Source organism: Betta splendens, chromosome 15, assembly GCF_900634795.4.
Source record: "Betta splendens chromosome 15, fBetSpl5.4, whole genome shotgun sequence".
NCBI classification, from domain to species: domain Eukaryota; kingdom Metazoa; phylum Chordata; class Actinopteri; order Anabantiformes; family Osphronemidae; genus Betta; species Betta splendens.
The window spans coordinates 10,515,562-10,525,899 of NC_040895.2; the positions used below are offsets into that span (position 1 = coordinate 10,515,562).

The 10,338-nt window shown below is 42.1% G+C and overlaps 1 protein-coding gene across 1 annotated transcript; it reads right to left on the reverse strand.

The window, feature by feature from the left end:
• Positions 1–5,570: 5,570 nt before the first annotated feature.
• plaua (plasminogen activator, urokinase a) lies at positions 5,571–8,273 on the reverse strand. Its single transcript, XM_055502657.1, has 11 exons — positions 8,116–8,273; positions 7,670–7,764; positions 7,546–7,579; positions 7,313–7,451; positions 7,115–7,197; positions 6,993–7,022; positions 6,726–6,906; positions 6,490–6,635; positions 6,273–6,413; positions 6,037–6,185; positions 5,571–5,955 (listed from the first exon to the last, which is right to left on the reverse strand). Exons 2-11 carry the CDS (start codon positions 7,718–7,720, stop codon positions 5,761–5,763), a joined length of 1,149 nt encoding a protein of 382 aa, XP_055358632.1. The 5' UTR covers positions 7,721–7,764; positions 8,116–8,273; the 3' UTR covers positions 5,571–5,760.
• Positions 8,274–10,338: the final 2,065 nt, after the last annotated feature.

The window sequence follows — 10,338 nt, forward strand, 5'->3', positions numbered from 1 at the left end:
TCGTTAGGAATTGTCCTTAAAGAGGAGCAAGACTCCTACTCAGCATCTCACAGCCTTAAATGGATTGAGAGTAAGAGAAGCTGTAAAATAAACTGTGTGTGTGAGTAATTGAGGGGGACTCAGATGGATGCCGACCGGCTCCAGCAGCGCTGCTGTGAGTTGTCTGTATATGTGGACTTGTCCAAACAGCACTTTGACAGAGAGCACAGCAGCAGGTTGCTTGGAACGGCCCGTAACAGTAAGGACGCCTACGTCGCCATTCATCTCGCATCCCAGTGTTCGCGCTGTGTGTCTTCGTGCTGAGTGATTGCTTGCCATTTTTCAGGGGGGGGGGGAGTTGTGAGCCAGTGGACAACTGAACGCATAAACACTGGGACGTTCCTGAGAAACATGCTGGTGGCGCTCTGCCTCCCCTCCCCCACACACACACCCTCCGCAGCAGCAGAGCCATGTTTAGGAGAGCGTCGTTCCCGTGTATCGCGCTGAAAAAGGACATAAACAAGTGTCTCTCCCTGAGTCACACTGTAAATATGTTTAATAAGCCCATGGAAACAGAACGACATGTAGAAATCAATATTTTTGCTCACATTTTTCACACATCCTTGTTGAACATGGACCTGGTCGACATGAGCAGTCGCCGTGATCTTTAAGGCAGGCTGACATTAGCATTTAGCTTACAGAGCCACACACACCTGCCCCTTATTGTTGACCATCAACCAAAATCCACATCTTTTATTTTGTATTATACAAACTGTCTCAAACTGCCACTTCTACTTACTATCAGAGAGCGGCACAGACTGTGGAGCAGCACCGGTTGTGGTAGCTTTGTTGTAATCATTGCACTGTAGCAGTGTGTGTTTATGTGATCAGGGAGAAGATGCTCCTGTCTCACTGCAGCTGCTGCAATGACTTATGTGCATTTTTTAATTTTTATACACTTTTTTTATTCACTGCACATTTGTATTTTGTCATCAGTTTGAAATTCAAAATGATCTCACTTATATTTACTCAAATAACAAAACTAAAAGGTTTTGTTTTTGCCTCCTTCAAGCACTATGAGTGTTATATATGTTTGTTCTATGATCAACTACAGTGTGTGAATATTAATCCAGTTTAACATTTATTCCAGTTTTATGTATGTGACGTGAACTGATAATTCTTGAATATTTCCAGGCAGTTTCACATATGACTGATTCACTCTCTACTAAAAGTGTGTATTAAACCAACAGCTGTCTGCAGCTTGTAATAATATTGTTTAAGCTTTCAGTGTGTTTGAGTTTAATGAGACACCTTTAAGTCATTTTAGGGCTTCAGTGCCCCCCAGTGTTTGATTTGAGAATTCTTATGTTATATTAGAAGCAAAGTATATGACCAAATCTATTTTTGTTCAACCATGAAAACATCTTCTTTGAAACCTTTAAAGAAGGAAACTTAGTTTTACTTGGTTTATTTTTACATACTGAATTTTTCACACTCCTTCTCAAGAATTTCATCAGCTTTTCACTCATTTCACACACCTTTAGATGTGATCTTATCTTCCTAACAGCCTGCACACAGTGACCTTTTTAGGAAGCTTCGTCATAATCTCACTAAACCCAGTGACTAACAAAAAGGCTGCTGCCAACGGACTAATTAAGTTTCACATTGTAACAAGCTTAAATAAAATAAAATGAATAAATGGTGAAATAAATATAACTAAAGATCAGTACTTGCTAATCAAAGACAATTTGATTTCTCCCTGACGACTCGTCTCCATACATAGCTTTGTTAAGCTCATTGCATCCTTAGGAACTCATTCTGCAGTTCCTCCACACAAGTGACGGGCTGTGGTGATGGTGAATACAACACTGACATAGATTGAGAATGAAACCTCAAAAATCAAAATAAACATCTTTTATTCCTTATTATACAAACTTTCTCTGCCACTTCTACTTACTATCAGAGAGAGGCACAGACTGTGAAGCAGCACCAGTTGTGGTAGCTTTGTTGTAATCATTGCACTGTAGCAGTGTGTGTTTATGTGATCAGGGAGAAGATGCTCCTGTCTCACTGCAGCTGCTGCAATGACTTAAGTGCATTTTTTTTGTTTTTATACACTGTATTTATTCACTGCACATTCATATTTTGTCATTAGTTTGAAATTCAAAATGATCTCACTTATATTTACTCAAATAACAAAACTAAAACGTTTGGGTTTTGCCTCCATGGATCAAGGAAAAAAAATAAGTGAAAAAAACTTGAATATAAAATTACACAAATAATATTTCTTCACTCTGAAGCTTTTAAGCAATGTTGGCAATTATTAACAGAGCTTGATGTTCTCTTTCAAGCACTATGAGTGTTATATATGTTTGTTCTATAATTAACCACAGGGTGTGAATATTAATCCAGTTTAACATTTATTCCAGTTTTATGTATGTGACGTGAACTGATAGTTCTTGATTTTTTCCAGGCAGTTTCACATCTGACTGATTCACTGTCTCCTAAAAGTGTGCATGAAACCAACAGCTGTCTGCAGCTTGTAATAATATTGTTTAACACTAGAACTACTAAGGGACGTACACCTTTACATATACCCCTAACTACGGCTGGGTGATCACTTGTCCGCCACGCTCCAGCTGGCACCCTGCCAAGAGCCGCTTTTGTTACGTAAAGAGGGCCATCACCGACGCACTCTGTGGGGTGGGACGCATGGGCTCGCTGACCCTGCTGCTGCCTGCAAGGCAGAGCAGGGTTCCTACTCATGTTCCTATGAGTCTATGAGTGACATCCACTGTTACAATGTTCCACCGCTATGTGCTTGGATTTACAACGTGAAAGGACGAGTGTCATTGTTGCGGTCTCACCGAAGGAAGCAATAAAAAACATTAACAAGACAATAAAACAGTTTTGCTGCTTTGCTTATTTACAAAAAAACTAAATAAAGTTCACACATTATTTCACTGTAACGTTACTAAAAATTGCAGAAAAGACGACAGTACACCGCTCACCCATCTAGTTTTAACAAATGTGCAATTAAAAATATATTATAAACCAAAAAAACGCTTGAAAGCGTTTCGGTTTTACATTCCATTTATTTCGTTATTTCCCCTTTCACCAGTACCACATAATAAGTCATTGCAGAGCTACAGCCATGTTTCACCAGCCGCTTTCGGCAGTGAGTCATAGACGGACGTTGTTCTGCCCGCTTTCATGTAGACACGGAACTCTTCACAGTTTTGTCAAACGTAATTTCGTTATTCATATACAACAACATGCAAATGCTAAAAATTACTGAAAAGATGACAGTACACCCATCTAGTTTGGGTGAACAGAAAACGCTTGAAAGCGTTTCCGTTTTATATTCCGTTTATTTGGTTATTACTCCTTTCACCTGTACCACATAAAGTCATTGCAGAGCTACAGCCATGTTCCTACAAAGTTAACCAGCTGTTTATTTCGTTATTTCCTCTTTCATGTCCGTCTGGTGAATGAAAGTGGGCGTGGCCATCCACGTCCCAGAGCGGTGACACTGGGGGATGGGGAACGCGCATCAACACGCAGGACAAAGATCTGCGTTTCTCTGCTGCTGCAGCCTCGGCTGCGTTGGGTTGTTAGTGTCCCTTTCACCTGTACCATATGAAATGTGTTCCTACAAAGTTGATCAGCTGCTTTCAGAATCAGAATCGTTTTTATTCACCGGGTTTATTTTTATTTACAAAATATAAACAGAAAACGCTTGAAACGTTTCCGTTTTATATTCCATTTATTTAATTATTTTTATTTACAAAAAAATCCCATACGCTTTGCACTGTAACGTCACTAAGAATTAGGAAAAAAGACAGTACACCCATCTAGTTTTAACAAATGTGCAATAAAAAATTTAAACAGAAAACGCTTGAAAGCGTTTCCGTTTTATATTTCCGTTTATTTCGTTATTTTCCCTTTCACCTGTACCACATAAAGTCATTGCAGAGCTACAGCCATGTTTCTTTCAGCGTGACACACGCATGGACGTTGTTCTGCCCGCTTTCATGTAGACACAAAACTCATCAAAGTAAAAGAGCTCAGAGCAGCATTTGCAATTACATGTATATTAATAACGAAATAAACGGAATGTAAAGTAAAATGCTTTATAGAGTTTGGTGTCTACATAAAAGCGGCTGGTCAACTTTGTCAACATGTGGCTCCAGTAAGTGGGGGAATAACGGCCCAAAGCAACAGGCTGAAAGAGGAGGCTGTGGCAGAGGAACACAGGTCTTTGTCCTGTATGTTGATGCGCCCAGCCCCCACAGTCAGCGCTTACCTTTGCTACGGGACTGATAGCCCCGCCCACTTTTATTTATCAGACAGATATGAAAGTGGGGATAACGAAATAAACGGGATGTAATGTAAAACGCTTTCAAGAATTTTGTCTACATCAAAGCGGGCAAATCACATGTGAACGTTTTAATTTTTTTGTAAATAAAAATAATGTTTGCCCTGTTCAAACCTGGGGAATAAAACGATTCTGATAGCAGCTCAAGATCAACTTAGCAGGAACACATTTCATGTGGTAGAGGTGAAAGGGACACTAACAACCCAACGCAGCCGAGGCTGCAGCAGCAGAGAAACGCAGATCTTTGTCCTGCGTGTTGATGCGCGTTCCCCTTCCCCCAGTGTCACCGCTCTGGGACGTGGATGGCCACGCCCACTTTCATTCAACAGACGGACATGAAAGAGGGAATAACGAAATAAAGCTGGTTAACTTTGTAGGAACATGGCTGTAGCTCTACAATGACTTTATGTGGTACAGGTGAAAGCAGTAATAACGAAATAAACGGAATATAAAAAACGTTTTCAAGCGTTTTCTGTTTATATTTTTTATTGCACATTTGTTAAAACTTGATGAGTGTACTGTCATCTTTTCTGTAATTTTTGATGAAGTTACAGTGCAAACAATATTTGAACTAGTTTTTTTTGTAAATAAACAAAGCTTCGCCACATTTGAGAAGGATCTAAAACTGTCTTATTGTATTATTGATGATGATATCTTATTGCTTCCTTCGGTGAGACCGCAACAATGACACTCGTCCTTTCACGTTGTAAATCCAAGCACATAGCGGTTGAACATTGTAACAGTGGATGTCATTCTTAGACTCATAGGAACTGTGCAGCCTTGCAGACAGGAGCAGGGTCAGCAAGCCCACGCAACCCACCACCTAGAGTGCGTCAGTGATGGCCCTCTTTACCTAACAAAGGCAGCTGTTCACAGATGATTCAGGGTCTCAGCTAGCCGAGCAGATCATTTGACCACCTTCTAGTGGGAATGGGTATATTTAGAAAACCCAGTAGTTCTAGTGTTAAGCTTCCAGTTTGAGTTTGATGAGCCGCCTTTAAATTATTTTAGTGCTTCAGTGCCCCCCAGTGTTTGATTCGAGAACACTTCATTGAAGGACACGCTGTAGACTTGAACTTGCGACAAATCCAACTTAACAGTACTAAAGAGTCAGCGTTAGAGTCAGAGTCAGCTTAGAAGCTCTTGCCTAAAATGAGCAAGTGTGTGTTTATATGATTGCAAGTGAAAAGAAAAAGACAAGAATGAGCAAATGTCTAATACGTACAAAAGGTTTATTTATTAAAAAATATTAAAAAGCAGGGCCAGCCTGGTACAACAGAAATTATTAAATACAATCCTTCAATATAATAAATTGTAGCTTGTCTTTAATAGCCTCTCTATTAATATTGAAAAGTATTATAAAATATATACAATAAAATATACTGAACGAAATGGGTTCAGGTTCATTTAATGGGGTACATTACTCCTCGTGTGAACTGTGACAGCCCTGTTTGTTGTGCGATCCACTCGTTGTAGCCGGTCACCTGTGCGTAAACACCGGGTTTGTTCTTCTTGGCGCAGTCGTCGCCCCAGCTCACCACCCCGAACAGAAACATCCGACCTGAAACCTCACACACCAACGGGCCGCCGGAGTCGCCCTGTGAGGAGGAGAGGCCGCCGCAGTCAGCATCAGCACCGAGGGCCACATGTTAAAACCAGACGCTGGCTCCGCCCCTCACCTTGCAGGCGTCTGTGCTCCAGTCAGGGCTCCCGGCGCAGATCATGTTCCCAGTGATTCGATCGCCATAGTACAAGCTGCTTTGACACTTGGTCTGGGAGACCAGCTTGACCTCGGCCTGCTTCAGGAGCTGCGAGTAATGCCACGAGTCTGCAGACAAACGCACGCTGTGACGTGAGAAACGCTGAAACGGCGGAAGGTGAGGTCAGAGTCGGTCACGGGCCCGGCAGGTTTTACCGTATCGCTCTCTCCCAAATCCCGCGATGCTGCACTGAAACCCCGCGGGCAGCTGAGTGCGGGCCGGAGGGAGACACACGGTCCGAGTGGCCGCGGACTTCACGGCACAACGTCCGGCGGCATCTCTGATCCTCAGCAGCGCTAAAATGTTAAGGCGGACACGTCAGTCCTGTCACACCTACATGAATGTACTGTAGGGCGCATGGCGGGTGCTCACCGATGTCATTGTTGAAGGTGTTTTCGTCAAAGTCTGGGTGCATTATCACTTCTTCCACATTAAAGCGCTGCTCCCGGTGATTATCGGTGGCATTGATGGCACTCTTCCCCAGATACACAGACAGACGCCGGGCCGCAGCGACATCACTGTATTGATAATAATTATAATATAATGAACCCATACGAGTCATGCTGCCATTACTTCTGTTCTAATGAAGGGCTTGTGTTGCTTCTTACACATTGGAGAAACAGTGCGCAGCCGTGAGGACCCAACACGGCGCAATGAGAGAGCCGCCGCAGAGGAACGCGCTGCGTCCACGAAAGAGAGCAGCCACCCATGGGTGGGACTCTATGGGTGTGAAGGAGCCGCCCACCACTTTGTGCATCCTCCGCTCCGTCCTCTCTCCGCACGTCAGCTCTGTAGGGGCAAACAGGACGAGCCGGTGAGATTCAGGAAGGAGACGACGCGGTGCCAGAGACGGTCCTGAAACAATGCTGCCGTACCTGTATCCACGCCTGTAACCGAAGTGGGGCCTGCATGGTAGCAGAAAACAGATGTCATTAGAATATTCTTGAAAAATAATTTAATCTTTTATTGATTCTCAGCTTCTTGATATCACTCTTACATTTGGGAATGTTGCAGAACTCTCGACTATATCTCCTTCCCCTCCTGACTCTGCACCACGGCATCAGGCTGTGGTTGGGATTCCTAAAGTTCCAAAGCAATAATATTTAACATCTTGCTCTAAAATAGTTGTTATCCTGTATATTTGGTATCTACAATTTCACACATGCACAGCAGGTGGGGGCGATTTGAAGTATACCTGCAGTAACGGTGGTTGCCAATACCCTGTGAAGCTCCCCATGGGTTTTCAAACAGGTCCCAGTTGAGACACTTGTGGCCGTTCACCGACTCGGAAACGGAGCCCCTGTAACTGCTCCCGTCCCCGGACAGACAGGTCTCTGAGAAATGAAAAGACAGAGGCACAAACGTTGACTCCATGCAGCGACAGATGGGGAATATTATGTCGGGGTATTGGCTGAGCAGTCCACTCACCCTCTCTCTGTTTGGGCCGCCTTCGTGACCAAACCTAAGCGCAGGACAAACAGTGTTAATCACCGACACCCATGAGTCGTCAACGGAGTGAAACAGTACTTCACTTCCTCCTGTGGTCGCTCACCGCATTAACACCGAGCGCTGCAACGAGGGCGAGGGTGACTAACAACTTCATCTTCGCTTCTGGTTTTGCTTCTTCTTATTGGGGATATTTTTGGTCTGAGAAAAAAACAGAAATGGAACATAACACTGAGTGACTGGTTTAAAGCGTTTAGGGACAGATCCTTAAATGGACAAATCAACCGTGTGACGGCACATAAACTGTCCACAGCTTCCTATGTATTACATGCTACCTCTCTCCAGGCAGATCACTTCCATCTGTACAATGAGGTCTGCATCACTTTAGTTTAGCTGATTTCTGCACATGTTCCCAACATTATATCCTAATTCTTCTGTAATGTGAATAGAATCACTAGATATCTCCAGGATGAGGTGTCACGGTCATAGCAAACACAAAACTTTGTTCTAAATACATTATGCTGAGTGTCACACACTTCTTTGCTCTGTTACCTGTGTGTCCAGATGTGCAGTCCTGTTGAAGCTCCTGGTATTTCTTGCAGCTGGACCGACTGTCTGCTCCCTGTGTCCTCAGGTCTGCACCCGTGCTGTGGGAGGACTCGGGCTCAGGCTCTTGGCTCCGCTGGCGTTGCAGTGTTGATCCTCCCTGTGTCGCCTCCCATTTAAACCAGTAATGGGAGGGATTTAGCAAAAACTGTAAAAAGATCTCTAGACATCCAATTGCTGACCAGCAAATTCTTAGTCATGTCCTATGACATACACACTAAAAGCCCCCACGGCCCTCTTTCCTTTAACCCCTTAAAACTGAAACAATATATAACATGCCCAAAATTGGGCATGTTATATATTTGCACGTGAGTTCAGATGTTTCCGAGGCCAATCTGTTCACAACCAATCAAATCGATACTTAAGCACAGCTGTATCATTTGTTTAGTGAATTAATGAGTAACAATACAGACATGTTACAATCCTCTAAGGGATGTGGGAGGGGAGTGGAGTGTGCTGAGGTCGCCAGTTGCTCTTCTGCACATCTGGATTTGTTTGAAACACTTTAAGGCAGTCCTGATACAAAATATTAAATATTAGGATGATTATTCCAAAGGTTAGGTTTTACATTATTTCCTCACAGTCAGAGGGAATTATTTTAAAAGTGGAAATGGGAATTACAACACGTGTTATGTTTGGGATAAAGACTATTTTCTTTTAGGCTTTCACAGAGGAAGAAGGAAGTGGCTTGTAACTTGTGATCACAGCTCGTCATGTGAAATTTGGTTTCTTATTTCTGTCTGCTTTTACTTCTCTTCTTAAAACCTGTCTTTAATGAACCCTGTTTGCTCACACAAAGTAGACACAGCCTTGTGTGTGTGTGCATGCTTTATTGCCATTGTTTTAGGCGTAATGACCATACACTGACTCACACATCCTCTTTGATCATCAGCCTTTTGCATCATTAATCCAGTAGAGACATGTAATCTTAAAGACACAAAATGATCATTTTACCAGATAAGTGCTTCTGTGCTCCTAAAGCCTGTTTTTGATCACAGAGCAGCTGTGTTTCAAGACACCGTTCCTTGCACAACTTTCTAAAATATTTTGTCATGATCGCCCCTCAAACAAAGGGCATTGTTATGATTTTGTTCACGAGGATTTCTAAAGTCCCCTCCACAAATGTTACCTCAGTTATTTTGACGCTGGTGTGACTCACATTTCCTTCTTTTTAACAGTGACAATAACCAGATATGACATGTCTTTTTAAGGGAAGGAAGCATAAAACAACTGGCACACAATATTGACTGAATTCATCTGCTGCAGCAGCCTAGACTGACCCGTACCCCACCTAAGGTGCCTTAGCTAAACGTAGTATAACACAGTAATAACACAACTCAAGGAAACCCGGAATACACTGCCAGTTGCAAATATTGTTTCAGATTTTCTGCCCCCCTTAGTGTAGAAGCATGCTACACACAGTGGTAAACACATGCCTTTAGGCTCATGCTGTCTACTGTACCTACACTCACACTTTCAACCTGTCCGAGTTTTTTTTCTCGATAAAGTTGGCTGTTGTCTTTGTTACAGACACAAGGCTGTTTAAAGTAGAAATGTTTTATACAGGAAAAGTGGACTAAAAGACTCTTTATTTTTTCTATTCTATTTATTATAACTATATCTAATTCCCCCTTTTATGCAAATGTTTTAAACAAATAATTTTCACATTAAACACACTAGACTGTAAAGTATTCTTTAGATGTAGTAGCAGTCTTTCACATTATTTCCAATTGTGTATTTGCTTACCGTTAGATACTGTTTTATTCTTATGTCACATTAGAAAGCAAAGTATATGACCAAATCTATTTGTGTTCAACCATGAAAACATCTTCTTTGAAACCAACAAAGAAGGAAGCTTAGTTCCACTTGGTTTATTTTTACATACTGAATATCTCACACTCCTTCTCAAGAATTTCATCAGCTTTTCACTCGTTTAAGTCACACACCTTTAGATGTGATCTTATCTTCCTAACAGCCTGCACACAGTGACCTTTTAGGAAGCTTCGTCATAATCTCACTAAACCCAATGAGTAACAAAATGGCTGCTGCCAACAGACTAATTAAGTTTCACATTGTAACAAGCTTAAATAAAATAAAATGAATAAATGGTGAAATAAATATAACTAAAGATCAGTACTTGCTAATCAAAGACAAACCACACACAGTATA

Bases quoted from the DNA above. Each gene is read 5' to 3' on its own strand.
- plaua (XM_055502657.1), bottom strand. From the start codon at position 7,720: ATGAAGTTGTTAGTCACCCTCGCCCTCGTTGCAGCGCTCGGTGTTAAT. The intron at 6,414-6,489 runs GTGAGCACCCGC...TTAACATTTTAG, and splicing joins CACCTTCAACAATGACATCG to CGCTGCTGAGGATCAGAGAT. The intron at 6,186-6,272 runs GTAAAACCTGCC...GTTTGTCTGCAG, and splicing joins ATTTGGGAGAGAGCGATACG to ACTCGTGGCATTACTCGCAG.